The 23,429-nt window shown below is 43.7% G+C and overlaps 1 protein-coding gene across 5 annotated transcripts in view; it reads right to left on the bottom strand.

Moving 5' to 3' along the window:
• Positions 1-23,429, bottom strand: part of cacna1db (calcium channel, voltage-dependent, L type, alpha 1D subunit, b) — a 145,712-nt gene that overhangs the window by 33,597 nt on the left and 88,686 nt on the right. For 3 of the 5 annotated variants that reach the window (XM_056246929.1, XM_056246931.1, XM_056246933.1), the window contains 10 exons: positions 23,320-23,426; positions 23,158-23,245; positions 12,112-12,219; positions 11,959-12,011; positions 11,678-11,824; positions 10,904-11,105; positions 9,141-9,299; positions 5,710-5,820; positions 5,532-5,609; positions 4,268-4,351 (listed from right to left, as the gene is read on the bottom strand). In XM_056246929.1, the coding sequence (XP_056102904.1) occupies positions 4,268-4,351; positions 5,532-5,609; positions 5,710-5,820; positions 9,141-9,299; positions 10,904-11,105; positions 11,678-11,824; positions 11,959-12,011; positions 12,112-12,219; positions 23,158-23,245; positions 23,320-23,426 (1,137 nt within the window). The remainder of the gene's footprint in view (positions 1-4,267; positions 4,352-5,531; positions 5,610-5,709; positions 5,821-9,140; positions 9,300-10,903; positions 11,106-11,677; positions 11,825-11,958; positions 12,012-12,111; positions 12,220-23,157; positions 23,246-23,319; positions 23,427-23,429) is intronic. The other 2 variants (XM_056246930.1, XM_056246932.1) reach the window with 1 other exon arrangement.

The raw sequence follows: 23,429 nt of genomic DNA, 5'->3' as shown, positions 1-23,429 counted from the left end.
CTGCTGCTGTAATCACTGCTGCTGCTGTTATTGTTGCTGCTGCTGTTATTGCTGCTGCTGCTGTAATCACTGCTGCTGCTGTTATTGTTGCTGCTGCTGTTATTGCTGCTGCTGCTGTTATTGTTGCTGTTATTGCTGCTGCTGTTATTGTTGCTGCTGCTGTTATTGCTGCTGCTGCTGTTATTGTTGCTGTTATTGCTGCTGCTGCTGTTATTGCTGCTGTTATCGCTGCTGATGCTGCTATTATTGCTATTGTTGTTGCTGCTGCTGTAATCACTGCTGCTGCTGTTATCGTTGATGCTGCTGTTATCGCTGCTGCTGCTGTTATTGTTGCTGCTGCTGTTATTGCTGCTACTGTTATTGTTGCTGCTGCTGCTGTTATTGCTGCTGCTGTTATTGCTGCTACTGTTATTGCTGCTGCTGCTGCTGTTATTGCTGCTGCTGTTATTGCTGCTACTGTTATTGCTGCTACTGCTGTTATTGTTGCTGCTGCTGTTATTGCTGCTGCTGCTGTTATTGCTGCTGCTGTTATTGTTGCTGCTGCTGTTATTGCTGCTGCTTCTGTTATTGCTGCTGCTGCTGTTATTGCTGCTACTGCTGTTATTGTTGCTGCTGCTGCTGTTATTGCTGCTGCTGCTGCTGCTGTTATTGTTGCTGCTGCTGTTATTGCTGCTGCTGCTGTAATCACTGCTGCTGCTGTTATTGCTGCTGCTGCTGTAATCACTGCTGCTGCTGTTATCGCTGCTGCTGCTGTTATTGTTGCTGCTGCTGTAATCACTGCTGCTGCTGTTATTGCTGCTGCTGTTGTTATTGTTGCTGCTGCTGTTATTGCTGCTGCTGCTGTTAATGCTGCTGCTGCTGTTATTGCTGCTGCTGTAATCACTGCTGCTGCTGTTATTGTTGCTGCTGCTGTTATTGCTGCTGCTGCTGTAATCACTGCTGCTGCTGTTATTGTTGCTGCTGCTGTTATTGCTGCTGCTGCTGTTATTGTTGCTGTTATTGCTGCTGCTGCTGTTATTGCTGCTGTTATCGCTGCTGATGCTGCTATTATTGCTGCTGCTTGCTGCTGCTGCTGTTATTGCTGCTGCTGCTGTAATCACTGCTGCTGTTGTTATTGTTGCTGCTGCTGTTATTGCTGCTGCTGCTGCTGTTATTGTTGCTGTTATTGCTGCTGCTGTAATCACTGCTGCTGCTGTTATTGTTGCTGCTGCTGTTATTGCTGCTACTGTTATTGTTGCTGCTGCTGCTGTTATTGCTGCTGCTGTTATTGCTGCTACTGCTGTTATTGTTGCTGCTGCTGTTATTGCTGCTGTTATTGCTGCTGCTGTTATTGTTGCTGCTGCTGCTGCTGTTATTGCTGCTGCTGTTATTGTTGCAGCTGTAATCACTGCTGCTGCTGTTATTGCTGCTGCTGTTATTGCTGCTGTTGCTATTGCTGCTGCTGCTGTTATTGCTGCTGCTGCTGCTATTGCTGCTGCTGCTGCTGTTATTGCTGCTACTGTTATTGTTGCTGCTGCTGCTGTTATTGCTGCTGCTTCTGTTATTGCTGCTGCTGTTATTGTTGCTGCTGCTGTTATTGCTGCTGCTTCTGTTATTGCTGCTGCTGTTATTGTTGCTGCTGTAATCACTGCTGCTGCTGTTATTGCTGCTGCTGTTATTGTTGCTGCTGTAATCACTGCTGCTGCTGTTATTGTTGCTGCTGCTGTTATTGCTGCTGCTGTAATCACTGCTGCTGCTGTTATTGCTGCTGCTGCTGTTATTGCTGCTGCTGTTATTGGTGCTGCTGCTGTTATTGCTGCTGCTGTAATCACTGCTGCTGCTGTTATTGTTGCTGCTGCTGTTATTGCTGCTGCTGCTGTTATTGCTGCTGCTGCTGCTGTTATTGTTGCTGCTGCTGTTAATGCTGCTGCTGCTGTTATCGCTGCTGATGCTGCTATTATTGCTGCTGCTGTTATTGCTGCTGCTGCTGTTATCGCTGCTGATGCTGCTATTATTGCTGCTGCTGTTATTGCTGCTGCTGCTGTTATTGCTGCTGCTGCCGTTATTGCTGCTGCTGTTATTGTTGCTGCTGCTGTTATTGCTGCTGCTGTTATTGTTGCTGCTGCTGCCGTTATTGCTGCTGCTGTTATTGTTGCTGGTGCTGTTATTGCTGCTGCTGCTGTTATTGCTGCTGCTGCTGTTATCCCTGCTGATGCTGCTATTATTGTTGCTGCTGTTATTGCTGCTGCTGCTGTTATTGTTGTTGCTGCTGTTATTGCTGTTGCTGTTATTGTTATTGCTGCTGATGCTGCTATTATTGCTGCTGCCGTCATTGCTGCTGCTGTTATTGTTGCTGCTGTTATTATTGCTGCTGCTGTTATTGCTGCTGCTGCTGTTATTGTTGTTGCTGCTGTTATTGCTGTTGCTGTTATTGTTATTGCTGCTGATAATTACTGTTGATGTTATTACTGTTGCTGTTATTGCTGCTGCTGCAGAACAAGTATATATATATATATATGCACGACACGCTGTTGTGAGCAAGTAAACCTTGGCATTGCTATTACCCATAGCAAATCTATACAGGTGGAGCTGGGGAACGTGGAGGGTTTTTGAAAGCGCGCTGCAAATGCTACAGCAAATGCTGACCAAGTATTTGAAGGTTGTGCAGCAAGCTCATTGGCTACTGATGAATAACTGAACCCAATCAGCTGTGCCCTAAAAAATAAATCATGTAATTGCAAGCAGATTGAGGACCTATCATTCTGCGCCATCTAGAGTCTCATGACAGAACTTGGTATTCTTCCCTCGGTGGGAACACTTACAGTTTAAACATATAAAAACACTGTAAAAAAATTATATGATTAAAGGGATACTCCACCAGTTTTTCTTATTAAACTATGTTATTCCCTTAACTAAGACGAGTTGATACATACCTCTCTCGTCTCAGTGCGTGCACTATATCGCTCTGTATTGCCGCAAAACTATGTTAGCACTTAGCTTAGCCCATGCATTAAATATGGGCCAAGCAGAGAAGCGACCAAACACTTCCACGTTTTCCCTATGTAAACACAGTTACTCGAGTAGTGTAACTTGACCTGGGCTGGTGACACAAAATAAACCGTTGCGCTTTTCTAAGCGTTTAAAATTGATGACTATATTGTATGGCGGAATACCATAACAAGTGCTTTTGAGTAGTTCCACTTGGCGCAATAATATCTTCACTCGTGAAAAGTCCTCTTACCGGCTCCCGCTTCCTCTCCCCCTCCCTCTGACATTTCCGTCAATACAACCAACGTGACTTTTACTACCTGTGCTATTAGCAAACTGCAGATCATTTGCAATGGCGGACTTTGTAGATGATTATGACTTCTTTGTAGAAGACCCAGAGCCATATCTGTTTGAACCCGAGTACACGGAGGAGGAATTAGCTCTTATGGACCGTGAGAGGCAAGAAAGATATGATCCAGAACAGACCGGAGCTGGCGAAAGACCACGGGCAAACAGCAATTGGTGGTGCAAGTGTGACTGTTGCGAACAGATGCCGACCGAAATTGAGAGCCTGTGCTGTTTAGAATGCTAACTAGCTTCCAACAACCTGTTACTTCGTCAACTCCGCTCGAACTACTACTACCGGCGCATGTCACGTTGGTTGACGGAAATGTCAGAGGGAGGGGGAGAGGAAGCGGGAGCCGGTAAGAGGACTTTTCACGAGTGAAGATATTATTGCGCCAAGTGGAAGTGCTCAAAAGCACTTGTTATGGTATTCCGCCATACAATATAGTCATCAATTTTAAACGCTTAGAAAAGCGCAACGGTTTATTTTGTGTCACCAGCCCAGGTCAAGTTACACTACTCGAGTAACTGTGTTTACATAGGGAAAACGTGGAAGTGTTTGGTCGCTTCTCTGCTTGGCCCATATTTAATGCATGGGCTAAGCTAAGTGCTAACATAGTTTTGCGGCAATACAGAGCGATATAGTGCACGCACTGAGACGAGAGAGGTATGTATCAACTCGTCTTAGTTAAGGGAATAACATAGTTTAATAAGAAAAACTGGTGGAGTATCCCTTTAATAAGTCATGGCAACATATGTTTTTCCATTACTTTACTGAGTGAGTTAAAATGAGTTGAAATGACTTGTACAGCCTATCTTTTGCACACTAAACATATCAAATGATGTGACTACATCCTTATATCAGTAGTAAGATGGGAAAACACCTTTAATATCTGAACAGAAACAGACAGAGAAGAGAGAACACAGAGCTGGGCCTGGACCACATATTACTTACATTGACCTCAGTGATCGCAATGTCAACGATGCTACCAACAACAATTAAGGCATCAAACGTGTTCCATGCATCGGCAAAATAGTGCTGCGGACACCCAGCGAAACAGAGAGATGGCAGAGGAAAAGAGATGGATTGACAAAGGAACAGAAAAGAGGGAAGAAAAAGACAGAAGAAAAATCACAGTTTTGATGTTGCAGCCGCACACAGAAAGAGCAACACACTGTTTCTGTGTCTCATTCTGCTCCCGACCTCCCTATAATGGCAATCAGAGTACAGTGAACACTAATTCAGACACTAGCAAGGGGCTTGAGCCCAACAATGGGACACTGATGGTCTTGTTTCATTTAGCACGCATCTTTATTGTACCGAAACTGTTAAAAGTCATGGATTGCCATCATGTCTTCGTCCTCCATTTCTAAATAAGACATGATGACATTTCCTGTATGGGATTGTATTGAGAAACCAATGCTTGCTGGTTATTGCATTCATTGTGAGATTTCTGGAGATGACCAGTGCACTGAAACTAGGGAGCGGATTGAGACACATCCTACCGCAACAACATCAGCTAGGCATTCTGGGTATTTATATATAACAGTTTATTTGGTTTTCATAATAATGTTTATGTCACATATCACCCTAAAATCAAAAGACAACTACAGTATACTATACATTAAGAAAATGAAAACCTTTTCCATTGTGACATTCGCATGACCTACTGTAATGTGTTCCGGACGCTTCACTTTTTTTTACTTTTTTTGTGATTCTAAATATATTCATTCATGAAACATGAGCAGAACTCATATCAGAACAAGTATAAATCATCATGTAAATTATCACATTCATGAGCACAGATTGTGCTTTGTAAATGTTATGATCACTTAAACTATGATCACATTAAACTAAACTGTGCATACATGATGATTTATACTGGCTTCTATTATAATACAAATCATTTTCAATTTCATCACAAAACATTGTTAAATAGCCAAAGGCGCAAGTTTCTGTATTTTACATTATTTATTAGTGAGCACAAATATTTATCTGCATAATAACAATTTGATATCTTCTTATCTGACATATTTTGTTATTATTTTGGTATGGCTTAAATTCTGTAACCATAAATAAGACTTCTTAAAGCATGCTCTGTGTCAGACATCTATAAACACAGCACACTGAAGGACAAGTGACCAAATAAACACACATACACAAACGCCGGCTAGCAGAAGTGAGGGTCAGACAGGCGAGAGGAGAGACGGGCGTCTACCTGACTCAGAACGATGTCTACTACGCTGCCAATCACCACCAGTGCATCAAACCCATTCCAGGGGTCCACACAATAACCCTGATCAGACACACACCAGCGGGGGGGACAGGAGAGCAGAAGGGTTAAACATCACGGGACAGGGGCACAAGCTTTACACTCACACTACAGAGACACATACCTTCGGCTGGAAGGCTACCAGTTTGAGAATCATTTCGACTGCGAAGACCCCCGTGAACACCATGTTCAAAATGTCCATCCCATAATTGAAAAGCCGTGACTGGCCCTGATGCTGAGTATAATACATAGAAAATTCAAAATGAACATCATTTTATGTGGATTACAAACTAAGACAATATACATTCATTCCTTAAAGGGATAGTTCACCCCAAAATGTAAACTCTGTCAGTAATGACTCTCCCTCATGTTGTTCAACCCCGTAAGACCTTAGTTCATCTTCGGAACACAAATTAATATATTTCTGATTAAATCTGAGAGCTGGATCACTCCTCCATAGGCTTCTAAGGGATCGAAACTGGCCGGCCCAGAAAAGTTATTAAAGACATTGTTAAAATAATCCGAGTGACTACAGTGGCTCAATCTTAAGTTTATCAAGCGACGAGAATACTTTTTGTGCGCAAAAAAAACAAACAAAAATAACAACTTTATTCAACTATTCATTTCCTTCTCTGTGGGCCTCGAGTGAGTTCACGTAGTGTAACAGCTTCTGTACAACCAGAAGCGCTGTGCAGTTACACTACGTGAACTAACTCGAGGCCGAGTATCAAAAATATCTTAACTTGTGTTCCGAAGATGAACGAAAGTCTTACAGGTTTGGAACAACATGAGGGAGAGTAATTACTGACAGAGTTTTCATTTTGGGGTGAACTATCCCTTTAAGTGGAAAAAAAACAACCTTGCTCTACTATTAGTAGCAATGTTTCCATCCACCTGTTTTAATTACAAATGTGTGATATATAATGTGCTCAATTGGTGCAGATGATTTTTTAAATCCAGATAAGTAGACATGAGCATTTAGTTGTGGCAAAATACAAATTACAAAATACACTAAAGTAATTAAATACGTATTTAAAATACATTTAATTGAAATACTGCCCATGTCTGGCCATGGTTATATGCGCACTTTGCAAAACAAATACGCCTGAAGAGGGCGCAAAAGCGTTAGTACATCTGGCCCTCAGTCGGTTGCGCTGTTTGTTTACTGCTTGCTATCTGGGTGCGTTGTCTCCTATCTAATCTGGTGTTTTAGGTGAAGTGACATCAGGGTTTGGCTAACGTGGTTTTTGCTTGTGATTGGCTCTCAATTCCTCAGTATCAACATGCCCTGGGCAAAAAAAAAAAATCTTTCTTTTGTCTTCTGCCTCATTTTTTGTCTCGCATCCGTAATGGATATTGGATAGTTAGCATCACAACTAAGGGCCTTTAAATGCCGCCCGCGTCTTGATCGATGACGTATGAATATAATACATACATACCACATACATACATAACTTTTCCTTTACGCCTGATGCTCTTCCATGCATCTGGACCAACTACAGACTATCGCCCATACATAGACAATCGTCTGCCGGTCTCACTATTCATCTCATTGATAGCGATCAGCAACATAGCTCTAATTTGAATGTCTTGCATCATTACTTTGCACTTTTGAACTGTCGATCAATCTCGGACAAAGCCCCTTATCTCAATGAAATGATCACTGACAATAAGCTTGACATTTTTCTTCTCCCTGAAACTTGGCAAGTTCCTGAAGATTTTCTGCAGTTAAATCTACTTACACCAGACGGATATAAGCATCTGTCTAGACCTCGACTGCACGGTCTCGCTATCATCCATCGTGATAACCTCCGACTCAAGCTACTTGACTTTCACGACATCAATGCATTTGAATGGTATTAAATGCTGACTCTCTTATAATTATCTTGCTCTATCGTCCTCCTAAGGTCCTGTCCAACTTCTTTTCTCAGTGAACTGTTGACTCTTGCCTGCTCATTGACTTTGATATTCATGTTGATGCTGTTTGCTCTAACACTAATCACTTACTTTTCTATTTTTGAATGCTTTAATCTGACTCAGCATTTTAATGTTCCTACTCATACGCATGGCCATACCCTTGATTTCATCTGTACATCGAGGCCTAATATCTCTTCCATCTCTTCATCTGATACCGGTATCTCGGATCATATCAATATTATAAACTGCTTGATTTTAGCTTAAGCTTGCCTATGCGTAAGAAATGTTCAACAACTGTTATATCCTACCGTAATCTCAAAGCTGTTGATACAGCATCATTTTGTTCCTCCATTGCTTCTTCTAATCGCTCTGATGTCTTTGATATTATCTAACTATTGTGGTGGATTTTTTAATAAATAAGATCTTTCGCTCAAGGATTCAGTCTCTCTAAGCCCCGCCTCTCTGAGAGCTGCTCTGCTCTGATTGGTCAGTCATTATCATATCTGAATCTCAGCTCTTGATCACAGTGATACGAACAGTAACGATGGCGTGGGTTTCACCGTATCAATCTCATCAAAGTGGATTTGCTTTGTTAGCAGAAAACAGCGTCTTCTCGACACGAACAACACGAACCAAACTCTCCCAGTCTCCGATACACTAGTGTTTGAGGGCGGAGCTAAGAGACGCTGATCAGCCAATCAAGACCAGAGGCGGGCATTATGCAAATGTGTTACAAACGTACACAGACTGGAATTACTGATGACTCGTTTCAGTTCAGAATCACTTCTTTATGTTATGAGACAATAACTCAATATACAGTCAAACCAAAATTTATTCAGACTCCTTCAACATTTCTCACATGATCAGTTTATTCGCTATAGTTTAGAAAAAGGTGATAAATATGAGCAGAACTCAGTGGATATTTGACTGGTTTTGTCCGTCCTTCTGTTAGACTCTCACACATGAATTATGTTGAATATCTGTCAGCTGTTAAATTTAACTACACAATTAGATAATACCAGTTTAGCTCAACCAGTGACCAAGCAATGCTTCATGTTGTTCAGTCTGTGTGTAAAAAGAGCATTAGCAGTTACAGAAAACACACTCCATCAAAACATGATCAGCTCAAAGTGGAGGAATCATTTCTGATCCCAAATGTTTATAAATGTCACTGGTAGTCACTGTATGAAGAATATTTGGGTATAATATGAGTTTATTTTATTTTGCTCTCCTCGCTTACATAAATTAACTATAGTGTCCTGCACACACTAGTAAACAAATATCTTTGGTGTCTGAATAAATTTAGGTTTGACTGTATCTGCACTTTGAAACTCTGCAGGCCTTTTACATTCACAAACAGATTTATTACACACTACATGAAGGGAAATATCCAAAAAAAAGGTACTTTAATGTTTGTAGCTCTTTGTTTTATGACTGACAAGGTGTGTTTGTTGGTGAAACCTTTGCTAATGTTGTGATTTAAGACGTGTGAAATGTTTTTTGTGCACTCTCTCTTTTATGCTGAAAGTTGGTAAAGAGAACCGTGTTAAAGTCCTAGCCATTGTAAAACACTGTGATGTGGCGATATATGCAGGATCTCTGATGAGGTTTGTGTCTCAGTGCCGATGTCTCTCTCACCTGAACCGCCAGACACAGCGTGTTGAGGACGATGAGCACGAACATGACGTACTCGAAGCCTGTGGAGTTCACCACATACCAGAACTTATACTGGTAGGGGTTTTTGGGGATGTATCTCCTCAGCGGACGGGCTTTCAGAGCGTACTCCACACACTGCCGCTGTCAACACACACACACAATCAGACTCATCTTTCCTCCATATCCACACTGGACAGGGTTGCCAGGTCTGCGAAACAAAACTCACCCAGTGACACTATCCCAAATATCAAAACTCATAGGGCCCTATCTTGCACTCAGCGCAAATGACTTTGTACACTGACACATGTATCATTCGTATTTTGCACCCGCGCAAAGCGGGCTTTTCCCTCCACAGACGCACGTCGGCAAACTAGGAAATGAACTTGCGCTCCCTGGGCGGGTCGGCGCAAAAAGGAGGCGTGTTTCGGCGCAAACATTCCCTAGTGCTATTTTGCAGTTCCAGAAAACAATTGCGCCACTGACCAGAAAAAACCCAGTCTAAAGTCAGTGGCGCGTTGCGCGTTGTTCATAATGCTATTTTAAGCGCGCATGCTTGGCCATAATGTAGCGGGTGCACAACGCGCATACACTGTGATTCTCTTATCAACACAGATGCAGCAGTTTTTATTTTTGCAAATCATACTTTATAACAAATAAAAATATTAACACATGAGGGAAATCATTGTGGTGTCCATGAAGATGTAAAAAAATGTAGTTTTTTTCCTCCCACGCCTGTTTAAGCGACGTTGATTTGGGTGGGTTTCTCCCATCCCCATACAACGTCACTTCTCTGTCTTTCAGTTTCACGGTCCTGACAAGAACGTCGGTCTCCTCGGCTGTGAACCGCTCCTGGCGCGCGCTTGGTAAATCCGCCGTTATAATAGCAATCCGCCATGCAACATGCGCACCTGCTCTTAAAGGGAATGTGAGATGACGCTCTGATTGGTTTATTCCACGTTACGCCCAAACCACACCTATGAATAATGAAGCTACTTCAGACCAACCCCTTTTAGATTTGCGCCAGGCGCAAGAGGCATTTATCCCGCCGGGAAAATAGCAACAGCGCCGGGATCCGCCCACAAAGTTACTTGCGCTTTACACTTTGACACTTGCGTTTCAGATCGTTAAAATAGGGCCCATAATATGCCATATTACTTGAAAATCAATCACTATATCGTAGTAATTATCAACACAGTCTGTTTTCATAAAATGTTGGATCATCGTTATATAAAATGGGTAAAATATCTCACTACAAGCATTTTAGTTAAATAAAACGGTAACACTTTACAATAAGGTTCATTAGTTCATGTATTAACTAACATGAACTAACCATGATGAATACATTTGTTACTGTATTGGTTAATGTTAGTAAATACAAATGCAGCTGTTCATTGTTAGTTCATGTTAGTTAACTAATGTAACAAGATTTTAATAATGTATTAATAAATGTTGAAATTAACATTGACAAAGATGAATAAATGCTGTATAAGTGCGGTTCATTATTAGTTCATGCTAACTAATGTAGGTAACTAATGTTAACTAACGAACCTTATTGTTAAGTGGTACCTTTTCATTTTACACATTTATATCAATTACAATCATAATAGACCTTTAACCCGCAGGGAAAAAAGTCAACCTGCGCCAACAGTTTAAAGTGTCCCAGTTCTGCGGGAAAACCCCGGACTTGGCAACCCTGACCCTGGATCACGATATACTGTATAATGATATCTGTGTGGACTTCAGACCTGGTTCTTGTCCAGCTCACAGTTCTTGTATTCTTTCTCGCCCTGTTCCTGAAACGTGACGATGACAAAACCCACAAAGATGTTCATCATGAAGAAGGCGATGATAATGATGTAGATGATGAAGAAGATGGAGATCTCCACACGGTAGTTGTAGATCGGGCCGATGTTTTCCTTGCTGGAGTCGATGGCCTTGTACAGCAGGCTGAAGGAGAGAGGACACACGGTGGACCAGTGCACTTCATCATCAGCATGTTTCGGCTTCATGTTTCAGTGCTGCTCGACTGGCTTCGCTCCAGAACCCAGACTGACATCAAAACTGTGTTAAAGTCCTTACAATCAATCACTGAAAGCTTCACTTTTACCATGAACACTTTAGCATATGTGTTTGTGTGAGAGAGAGTGTGTGTGTGTGTGTGTGTGTGAGTGAGTGAGTGAGTGAGTGAGTGAGTGAGTGAGTGAGTGAGTGAGTGAGTGAGTGTGTGTGTGTGAGTGAGTGAGTGAGTGAGTGTGTGTGTGAGTGAGTGAGTGAGTGAGTGAGTGTGTGTGAGTGAGTGAGTGAGTGAGTGTGTGAGTGAGTGAGTGAGTGAGTGAGTGAGTGAGTGAGTGAGTGAGTGAGTGAGTGTGTGTGTGTGAGTGAGTGAGTGTGTGTGTGTGTGTGTGTGTGTGTGTGTGAGCGTGTGTGTGTGAGCGTGTGTGTGTGTGTGTGTGCGTGTGTGTGTGTGTGTGTGTGTGAGTGTGTTTGTGTGTGAGCGTGTGTGTGTGTGCTGGTCTTACGCTGGCCAGCCTTCAAACGTTGAGACAGTGAAGAGAGCCATCATCGCCATCAGCACATTATCAAAGTTGAAGTCGCTGTTGAACCAGATCCTCTCACGCGTTTGTGGCAGAGCCGTCTCACCAATACTGTACACGATATATGTCCCTCTGGAAACACAAAAACATGGTGGATCTGATCAACACACACACACACACACACTTACACACACACAGACACTCTCACACACACACACACACACACACACACACACACACACACACACACACACACACACACACACCTGCATTCCTCTGGACTTGACTTTGCATCATCACTACAGCGGTAGAACTTCCCCTGAGGACAAACATTTTCATCACATAATAGAAAATTGCTTGATAAAGGAGTTTGTTAAATATGAAATCTTTCTCTAATGTGAAAGTATTTGCTGGAGCACCTTGAACAACTGCACACCGATGCAGGCGAACATGAACTGAAGAAGTGTGGTGACGATCATGATGTTCCCGATCGTCCTGATGGCCACAAACACACACTGAACCACATGCTGAGAGAGAGAGAGAGAGAGAGAGAGAGAGAGGGGGGGGGGGGGGGGGGGGCAAGAGGGAGAGAGAGGGAGAGAGAGAGAGAAATGTTTTGTTTATTTATGCATTTTAATTCAAATAGTAAGAAGTTATGAGTATTAATCTTATTTTTCATGACGCAGGGCAAGTAATGTGAGTTATGTAATCAGATTACTTTTTTAAGTAACTAGTAAAGTAATGGGTTACTTTTACATTTTTCAAGTAAGTAACATAAGTCACATGCACACATGTGAACCTGCATTTCCTCATCTCACAGAAACACTTCCAGTATTCCTCAATATGAATAAAAGCAGTGGCATGAAAACTCAGAACAGTACGCAAACCTGCAATCATTGAACTGTGATATCCAAGTTCTTTTTCTAACTTCGCTCGGTGTTTCACTATTGGAATCGCTTTGGGCGTGACCAATTACGGAAGCTCCTATGCCACCACGTCTGTCTTTGACAGACAGGTCGACCTGAGATCATGGTTCGGCCCCACCAATATAATTCAGATCGACCCATAACGAAGTCATTCTCGCTTTCTTCCCGTGAGGGATTACATCAAGCTCTCTCAGCACGTCCGACTTCATTGCTGATTTCGCTAAACTGTTCAACAGGCGGACCGTCATTGGATTACGCCACCGAACGCGACATCAGTGGATTGGACTGTGTTGAGTGTCACATCCGAATAGTGTCCGCGTCAAGGCGAGCTATTCTGTTTGGACTATCGCGCGTTATCACTACGCTTTTATCACTTAGGATTTTCCAGTGGCGTCAAGCCATCTTTAAGCTCTACGCGTTAAGGCGAGCCGTGAAAAGGGCTAACTACCCTAAGTGGACCATCGGACTAACGTGTTGTGACGAGTCATTGAATCACTCGCTCTCTCTCCGGCCGTTATGTCGACAGTCATTACCCCCGCCAAAGGGAATGAGTCGAAGAGCAGGGAGCCTGCAACCCGACCGTGTCCATCGTCATGTGGAGCAACCGTCTCGGGCAGGGACCCTCATCCCATGTGCATTGTGTGTATGGGCGCCAAACGTCGCTTGCGGACCCGCAAACATGCACTCACTGTGCGTCAATGCTGGCAAAAATTTTGGAGAGAAGGCTGAGAGTGGCGGTGGTTAGCCAGCAAGACCCATGTCTGTCCGGTGCTGCCGCTAAACCTAAGGCTACTGACCATCAGCGAGCAACCACGAGCTGGGCTGACATGATGGAAGCTGAATCCCTGGATATGCCTCCTCTGTTCGATGGCCTTCTCGCCCACGAGGAGGAGGAGCCGGGAGACGAGGACGCGGAGGGCAACGCTAACTCTGACCTCCTCGACTTGGACATGGATGACGAGGAGGAAAACAACTCTCTCTTCCCTGTCCAACAGTCTAGACCCCCGAGCGCGACCGACTCGGGCTCCCAGGCAGACGGTAACCTGCACGAGGTGTGCAAGCGAGCCGCGGCTAAACTGGGCCTAGCGTGGCCCGCGGCGCAGGATGCAGAAGGAGCAGAGAGGGACCTTTATGACCTCAAACCACAACGAGACAACTTCTACCCGCCGCGCTGGCGTGCATGAAAGAGATGTCCCGCCATTGGGTTAGCCCCTTTAAGAGCAAGCTCCCGACCAAGGGATGTTCTAAGCTGGAGATCCAAGGAATGGGAGAGCTGGGGCTGGCCGGACCCCCAGCGATAGAGTCTTCAGTGGCCTATCACCTCCATCCGAATCGACGCTCTATTTCTGCCTCATCCCAAATCTCGCTGCCGAGCAAGATGGAACGTTTGACAGCGTCCGTTTATCAGAGGGTGTACAAGTATGCGGCGCAGTCAGTGTGCTTGCTGAACGCGGTGACTTTACTGTCAGCGTACCAGGCAGTGATTTTGGAGTAGATGGGGCGGCAACTAGACACGGGAGTGCCGAACCCAGCACTCTGGGACGAGATATGTGTGGTGAACGATCTAATTCTACGCTCTTCTCGTGGCGCGGTTCAGGGCTGTGGCCGTGTGATGGGCTTGGACATTTCAGGTGAGAGAGCGTTATGGCTAAACTTGTCAGGATTGAGCGACGCTCAAAAAAGCAGAGGTGATGGACGCAGCCAACCAAGGGCCTGTTCGGACCAGCTCTCGAGAAAATGAGAGAGACCAGCACCCTCAGGAAGCAAGAGGATGAAGCTTTTAACCTCTGTTTACCACGCAATCAGGCACCGCGACCACCCTCTCAGCCAGCCGCTGCAACGAGAGGAAGACAGATGGGAGCTAGGAATGTGAGACCGGCTCCCAGCGGACAACAATCTGCCCATCGTCCGAGATCTGATGGCTCCGGACCATGGGGGAAGCATTCATTTGCGGCCGCGGCGGCGAGAAAGAGCTCGCCCCACCCCGAGGAACGGAAGAAAAAGCGTGCGACCTGACACGAAAATGTTCCCCTGCACTTCTCTCTCCGCCCGCAAAGAGAAGGAGAGGGTCCAGCCCTGTCGTTCTGAGTTCAGTAAGGGCTCGCGCTGCAAGCTATCAAGTTCAGAATGTTCACCAGTGTCACCAAGCACTCACAAGGGGTTTTCAAATGCCAATCTGTTCAGGGGAATGTTTAATAAAGAATGCATCATCGCATCCAAGCCACGAGCTAAGGGCGATATGCTCCCCGAATTCAATAAACACAATAAAAAATGTTTTACTATCGCAGCCAGGCAGACAGCCGAGGGCGTCGGATATTGCACGCTCCATCAGAAGGGGTCTGCGCAGAAACTTCAATGACGTCATCAAAGCGCGCCCACGATGGGGAAGTATACAGGGGACCTCTCTCGGCTCACATACTCAGTTGGCGCGCATGCGCAGCTCATCCGTGGGTGGTAAACACTATTTCACGGGGATACAGACTTCAATTTGCCATGAAACCACCCAGATTCAATGGTATGATAGTCTCAGTGGCCGAAGGAGAATCAGCTCGCGTCCTGACGGCCGAGATAGATACTCTCTTAGACAAACGAGCCATCAGAGTGGTGCCAAAGGAAGTGAGCTGTCAGGGTTTTTACTCCCGTTACTTTGTGATTCCAAAGAAAGGGAGCACGTCGCTGCGTCCAATTTTAGATCTCCGTGTGTTAAACAAGCACCTACAGAAGTATTCATTCAAAATGTTGACACACAAGACACTTTGTCGATCCATCCGCCAGAACGATTGGTTTGTGACGATCGATCTGTCAGACGCGTATTTACACATAGATATTTACCCGTCTCACAGAAAATATCTCAGGTTTGCATTCCGAGGCACTGCTTTCGAGTTTCAAACCATGCCATTTGGTCTATCTCTAGCGCCAAGAGTATTCAGCAAATGTGTGGAAGCAGCACTTTTTCCTTTGAGAAACAAAGGTATAAGAATATTGTCGTACATAGACGATTATCTGATATGTGCCTCGTCGAAGGAGCAAGCGATCAAAGACGCAGACATGGTGTTAATTCATCTCGAAAGCTTGGGATTCAGAATAAACAGGAAAAAAGAGCCGCTTAGAGCCAGCGCAGCACACATAATATCTAGGACTCAGTATAAACTCCCTCTCTTATCGAGTCACTCTGACAGAGGGGAGGATCACGTCCTTCACTCAGTGTCTTTCCCGTTTTCAGACGGGGAAAATTGTCCCGTTCAGACTGTGCCTACGAATGCTGGGTTTAATGGCTTCAGCGACTTCTGTAGTACGGCTGGGGCTACTCATAATGAGAGACTTTCAGCGCTGGGTCGAGCATCTGCGTCTATGTTCTCGCCGTCATCTCAGCCGACCGGTGAGAGTAACTCATGTGTGCGTCAGAGCGCTCAGACATTGGAAAAGCCCCGCGACTCTCAGAACGGGGATTCCCCTGAGAACAGTGTTGTCGAGAGTCACTATGACGACGGACGCATCATTAAAGGGCTGGGGAGCAACTCTGATGGGCAGAGCTGTGAACGGTCTGTGGCCTCCACAGCTGATTCACGAGCACATAAATTACTTGGTATTGTTGGCAGTATTTCTAGCGCTGAAACATTTTCTGAGCTTCATCAGGGGCCAGCATGTTTTAGTGAAAACGGACAATTCTACAGTGGTTGCTTATATCAACCGACAGGGAGGCACACGCTCTCTTCAACTGCACCAGTTAGCAAAAAAGCTGATTGTGTGGTGCGACACAAGGCTTTTATCCATCAGGGCAACCCATGTTCCAAGGATATTGAACAGGGAAGCAGATTTATTGTCCAGGGGAAATCCCCTATACAGAGAGTGGAAGCTTCATCCCCAGGTGGTGAGGCAGATATGGCAGAAGTACGGCCAGGCTGCCGTAGATCTCTTCGCCTCGCAGGAAAATGCTCAATGTCCTCTGTATTTCTCTCTGGCGGACGAAAATGCACCATTGGGTGTGGATGCTTTAGCCCACCCATGGCCAAATGTCCTGCTGTATGCATTTCCCCCTCTGAGTCTGATTTCACCCACTCTAGCCAGGGTGAGGGAAATGGGATTGTCACTGATACTGATAGCTCCAAGTTGGATAGCTCCCTGGAGGGACCTCCTGTCACAAGCGGGGGGGGGGGGGGGGGGTTTGGGGGGGGGGTGAGAGGTGGCCCGTGAGAGGTGGAATTTGAGTGCAGCAGGTCTGCCCCCATCAGTCGTACACACTATACAGAGTGCAAGAGCCTCTTCCACTCGCACACTTTATAGTAATAAATGGCGAGTCTTTGAAGAATGGTGTGGACTGAGTCATATTGTCCCTTTTCAATGCTCAGTAAGGGACATATTATTTTTTCTCCAGGATCTGTTAGATAAAGGGAAGGCTTTTTCTACGTTAAAGGTATACTTAGCGGCTATATCTGCTTGTCATGTTGGTTTTGGTGACAAGACAGCAGGTCAGCACCCTCGTTTTATGAAGGGGGCACGGCGTAAGAGGCCAGTGGCCAGACGAATGGTCCCGTTGTGGGATTTGTTTATGGTTTTAGAGGCCCTTTCTCAACACCCCTTTGAGCCATTGGAAGCTATAGGGTTGAAGTTTCTATCTCTTAAGACAGCACTGCTGTTAGCACTGGTGACAGCGAAGCGTGTGAGCGACTTACAGGCCCTGTCTGTCAGCCCGTCTTGTCTGCAGTTTTCTCCAGGGCTCACAAGGGTTTCCTTTCACCCTAACCCTGCTTTCGTACCTAAAGTAGTGGACTCGTCTTATAGATGTCAAACTACAGAACTTACAGCCTTCCACCCTCCTCCGTTCTCTTCTCCGGGGGATAGGAGATTGAATTCTTTATGTCCCGTACGGGCGCTTCGTGTGTTCATGGAAAGGACAGCAGGTTTCAGGAAGAATGACCAGCTGTTTGTGTCATGGGCTACTCCTCACAAAGGGAAGCCGTTGTCACGCCAGCGACTGTCCCATTGGATTGTAGAGGCTATCTCTTTAGCATATAAATGCAGGGGTTCGCAACCTCCTGAGGGCTTAAGGGCCCACTCCACTAGGGGCATGGCTACTTCATGGGCCTTGCTTAGGGGAGTTTCAGTCCAGGAGATCTGTGCGGCAGCTAGCTGGGCTACACCGCACACTTTTGTACGATTTTATAGACTGAATGTGTTGGAGCCATCCTTAGCTCATGCAGTGCTAGGAGCCAGCACATCAGGTTCCATATGATAAGTATAATGTATGTTGTGTAATCCGAGAGTGGTCTATATCTCCCATAGTGAAACACAGAGCGAAGTTAGAAAAAGAACGATGGGTTACTTAACGTAATCCCGGGTTCTTTGATAACAGAGTGAGGTGTTTCACCAACACTTCCCTCCTTGCACAGGAACGGGAAGAAATCTCTTTATAATGACTTCGTTATGGGTCGACCTGAGTGATATAGGTGGGGGCGGAGCCTGATCTCAGGTCGACCTGTCTGTCAAAGATAGACGTGGTGGCATAAGAGCTTCCGTAATTGGTCACGCCCAAAGCGATTCCCATAGTGAAACACCTCACTCTGTTATCAAAGAACCCGGGATTACGTTAAGTAACCCATCGTTGTGATTAGTCACTTTAAATGTGAAATATGTTAACTACTTATAAATGATAAACTAACCACCCAAGGGAAATAAATCAAAATGTATTTAAAATATGTTTGTTTATACTACAAATCCATTAACATTTACAGATATATCGCTTGATACTGATATTAATATTACAATTAAACTTTATTTGGAGTATATTAATATATGTTAATATTAATCCTAAAATGTGTTTAATATCACTATCAGTAAGAATAGCATGCTCTCTGTATAATGCAAGATATTAAAAGTTTAACTAAAGTATATTTGCAATAGTTCCACTTTAACACAATCAAATATACTTCAGGATATCTTTAGTTGAATCTCAGCACTATTTCTGGATTATTAAAGTACATTAAGTGCAAAATTAGTTCCAATGTAATAGACTTTATGCAAATTTACTATACCAACAGTACAACTGCAGGGTATTAATATTAAGTACATAAATATGTAAATGTATTTGTAGTATACTTAGCATAAAATAAATGTATTTCAAGTACATTTTAGTATATTTATTTTTCACTACAGCATGCCAGGCAAATAAACCAACAATTACAGCTACACTGGATCTGTGTGAAACAAAGGAATTAACCATCATTGGGATTATGACATGTATACTTATCATATAAATACATAAATGGTAACAAAATATTGATCTGAGTTGAATTGCTTTTATTATGTGAGAGAAACGAGTGCGCCGAGAGCAGCGAAGGCGTGTAGAAGAGAAACGTACAGTGAAATATAGAGTTTCAAATTGTTGTTGTGTCACACTTCCCATAAACCCTGATGCACTCGTTACATCATAATATAAGAAAAATGTCCGGAAGCGATAAAAAAATTCTGTATTATGAATTTTTAAGGCCAGACAGGAAGTTTGTTGAGGTCAATTTGTAGAGAAAAACTACACGCCTGCGCCATAGCTGTCAACATTGAACATCCCGGAATCCATCCCCAAAATAAGGGATTTTTTTTTACATGATTCTTACCCACAAACTTAAAAAAAGCACTAATCATTAACAGTCTAAAGAGTTTATAACTACATGTGTGTGTGTGTGTGTGTGTGAGAGAGAGAGAGAGGTAGAGAGAGACAGTGTGTGTGTGTGTGTGTGAGTGAGTGAGAGGTAGAGAGAGACAGTGTGTGTGTGTGTGTGTGTGTGTGAGAGAGAGAGAGAGAGAGAGAGAGAGAGAGAGAGACAGTGTGTGTGAGAAATACAGTGTGTGTGTGTGTGTGTGTGTGTGTGTGTGTGTGTGTGAGTGAGTGAGTGAGAGAGAGGTAGAGAGAGACAGTGTGTGTGTGTGTGTGTGTGTGAGAGAGAGAGTGAGAGAGAAGTAGAGAGAGACAGTGTGTGTGTGTGTGTGTGTGTGTGTGTGTGTGTGTGTGTGTGTGTGTGTGTGTGTGTGTGTGTGTGTGTGTGTGTGTGTGTGTGTGTGTGTGTGAGAGAGTGAGAGAGAGGTAAAGAGAGACAGTGTGTGTGTGTGTGTTAGGGGTGTGACGACGGTTATTATATAACCGTGAGACCGATGGTTATAGTTGAACACCGTCATTAGAACTCTATAACCGCCAAAACCGTGCTATTAAAGGGGTCATATAATGGTACATGCACTTTTACAAGTTGATTGTACTGAAATGTGTGTTAGCAGTGCCTGTACACAACCATCATATAATGATAAAAATCCATCCAGTGGTTTTGTTTTAATCTCCTTATATGTTTTCCCCTGCCTCAAATCGAGCTGTTCGTTTTTGTGACGTCAATAAAACGGACGCCCCTCCCACGATTGTTGATTGACGGGAGCGTTTCAACACAGACCCGCCCTCGCACATGAGGTAGCTGTCAATCATAGTCTGCGCGGACCGGCGCGCTCATTGTTGATGTGCTGGAGCACTGTCTATGAGCAGAATGGCTCTAAGCGATTGTGGTGTTCTGTTCTTGGGTGCAATAACGAACACAGCAGTCATTTTAATGTTCCTGAATCCGAACCGCTGAAGACGCAGTGGCTGAGTTTTGTTTTCGAAGGGAATATTCCCCACGAGCAACGTCAATGCTCTCATGTTTGAGCGAATCATTTCTCAGCAGACTGCTTTAAACGAGGGTCAGTATAAAGCTGGTTTTGCTAAGAAGCTGCTCATGAAAAAAGGATCGGTACCAGATATTCGTGTTCCTGCTGAACCTCCAGAAGAACGGAAGTGAGTGTAACGTTTTATTAAACTTTATATTAATATATTAATCTTTGCAAATCGCTAGCTGCACGCTTCACAATGAATGCGTCTAAGGTTTACACTCAGGGTACATTACGGCATGTTTTCTATGTATGACGTTCTCAATATAATTCATAATTCCACGTTACAAACGTGTACGCACAGAACAGAGGGGCGGAGTGAGCACAGCTCATTATCATTTAAAGGCATATGCACTGAAACGGCGTGCTGAAAACAGAGCTGTTTTTGACCAGGTAAAATAAGTGTTTTCTTACAATACTAATGAGAATTTTTAATTAAAGTATATTACAAACTTTTAATTTAGACCCTAAAGAATCATATTAGCTTGTACAAAAATGGCATTATATGACCCCTTTAAAATATTTTTTTACAAACATTTTTTTATCATAGAGATCTGTGTAAATACTAATATCAGCTTACGAGGGAAACGGAGTTAGTGGTGCTTCGGAGGCTGAGTGCTGGAGATGATTCGGGAGAGGTCTGTGCCCCTTTACCGATCAGAGCGCGCGCTGACACAGAGTAAAGCCTTGTTTATACTCGACGCGTCCGCACGAGCGCAAAGGTGCGCGCGGCAAAAATGACGTTGGGTGCGCAAGACCGAGTACGCTACTTTACTGGAGGTCTAGCAACCCAAGTGCAAGCCACACAGATAGTTGCGTGTTCTGAGTTAACACAATCAGAGCGTAAAAATACAGGATATTTTACGGGAAAATACTAAAACGGGGAGAACAGCGTCTACACTGCCGGGAAGAAATAAGACGAGGAAGATGCAAGGCAAGATGAATGTAGAGCTGCTGGTCTCGTTGCTGTCGGAACATAAAGAACTATATGACAAACTTGCTCTCTTCTTCTGAGTGACAAGCGAGTGTCAGAAGCGTAAAGTTGCGCAGCGCCACCTTGTGTACCGGAGTATTTCTGTTTTACATTAAAGGTGACCTATAATTCAAAATTGAATTTACCTTGGTATAGTCAAATAACAAGAGTTCAGTGCATGGACATGACATAGAGTGAATCTCAAACTGGACTGTTTTCGCGTTCTCATTTAATTCACGTTTATGAAAAACACCCCTGAAAAACGGTCGGTTCTCCACACAATACCGACTGTGACGCAATAGTCGGGATCATTAATATGTACGCCTCCAAATATTTGCATAATGCCAGCCCTCAATGCCAGGCGGAGCTGCGCAGCCGAAGCATGGCAGTTGCTCAGTGTGGATGTACACATGAACACAAAAGTATTTTTTAGTTCCTTCATCTGAGCCTCTGAAGAAACAATGGGTTAATTTTATTTTCTCTGGAAATTTCCAAACATTTCACCGAGTGTTTCCTCAACTTGGCTGGCCTCGGATCGAGCTACCAAGCAACACTTTCTGATGTGTAATTGTTCAAGTTCAGACAGGTAATCTTTCTCTCAAAATCGTTCAATACTGTTTATGCATCAGTAAGTCAAGCCAGTGACTAAAATATCAGCTTCACATCGTTTCTTTTAGTAGGATGAAAATAATCGTATTTAAATTGTGAACAAATTATATCCAGAAAGCGATCAAAGAACAATCTTTCCACACAGCGCGAGTTTATCTGGACACTTGCCAAACTCGTTATGAAATCAATGACGCACGTTACTGCACAACGAAGCTCTTACTGTATTTACATCATCGTGTTTGCATTGGTGAAAGCAGAGAGAGTGCAGAAACTGCTTTGCAATGATAAGATCTTCATTCTCGCGATCAACACACTGTCATCTGCTCAATGCTCATCACGGCAACATTTTATGTGATGGGAATAGATCTAAATACTTTAAAAACATCTCACGATTCGTTAATCTCGATAGCTGTTATAGTAAAAACGTATAATAGCTGTAGTAAAAGTATTCGAGAGAGTTTCACATGTAATGCGTAGCTATTTCATATGCAACCATGTCAGCCAATCACAGCAGTGGCCGCGGTTACACTGAATCCCACAGCAGACACGCCCCTTCAAACAGAGTGTTCAAATCAGAAGCTAAAAGCAGGCTAGGAAAAATGCCATTTATTTCTAAATTATGATTATTTTTTATCTAAAAAACATACTAACATTATAAGGGTAACCCAGGAAACATTATAAAATAATTAAAAAAAACATTCTAGGGCACCTTTAAGTGCCATCTAATGTCAGGGAATGAATTGGCATGTTCACTCGGCTCATCGTCAGCGAAAATCGCTTGGGTGTAAAGACAAAAAACGCGTTAAACGCTGGCGAATAACGCGCGCCGATATTCGTCCCGGTGTGTACGGCCCTTTAAGCTGCTTTGAAACAATCTATATTGTTAAAAGTGCTGTATACAGGTAAAACTCGAACAATTAGAATATCGTGCAAAAGTTCATTTATTTCAGTAATTCCACTTAAAAGGTGAAATTAATATATCATATAGACTCATTACATGCAAAGTGAGATATTTCAAGCCTTTATTTGTTATAATTGTGATGATTATGACTTACAGCTTATGAAAACCCCAAATTCAAAATTAGAATATTGTGAAAAGGTTTTCATAAGCCATAATCCCAATTATAACTAATAAAGGCTTGAAATATCTCACTTTGCATGTAATGAGTCTATATAATATATTAGTTTCACCTTTTAAGTTGAATCACTGAAATAAATGAACTTTTGCACGATATGTTTGGAGTGTGACCTGTAAGTGAAGGAGATAGACTGACCTTGAGTCCTTTGGCTCTGTTGATGGCTCTCAGCGGGCGAAGCACACGCAGAATCCTCAAGATCTTCACCACTGAAATGGCCGACGACCTGCAGATAAAGCGCACGTTGAACACGAGCGCATGCGGTGACCGACTCACACGTGCTGGAGGACATGAACGTACTGTATCCCGAAGGACAGGAGAGACACTCCGACCACCAGCAGATCCAGCAGATTAAAGTAGTTCCTGCAGAACGCTCCTTTATGAAGGAAAGCGCCGAACGCCGTCATCTG

The sequence above is a fragment of the Rhinichthys klamathensis genome, unplaced genomic scaffold (assembly GCF_029890125.1).
Source record: "Rhinichthys klamathensis goyatoka isolate OS25496 unplaced genomic scaffold, OSU_Roscu_1.1 h1tg000040l_1, whole genome shotgun sequence".
NCBI classification, from domain to species: Eukaryota; Metazoa; Chordata; class Actinopteri; order Cypriniformes; family Leuciscidae; genus Rhinichthys; species Rhinichthys klamathensis.
The sequence above is the reverse complement of the archived record's forward strand: the minus strand, read 5'-3'. Positions and strand labels throughout refer to the sequence as shown.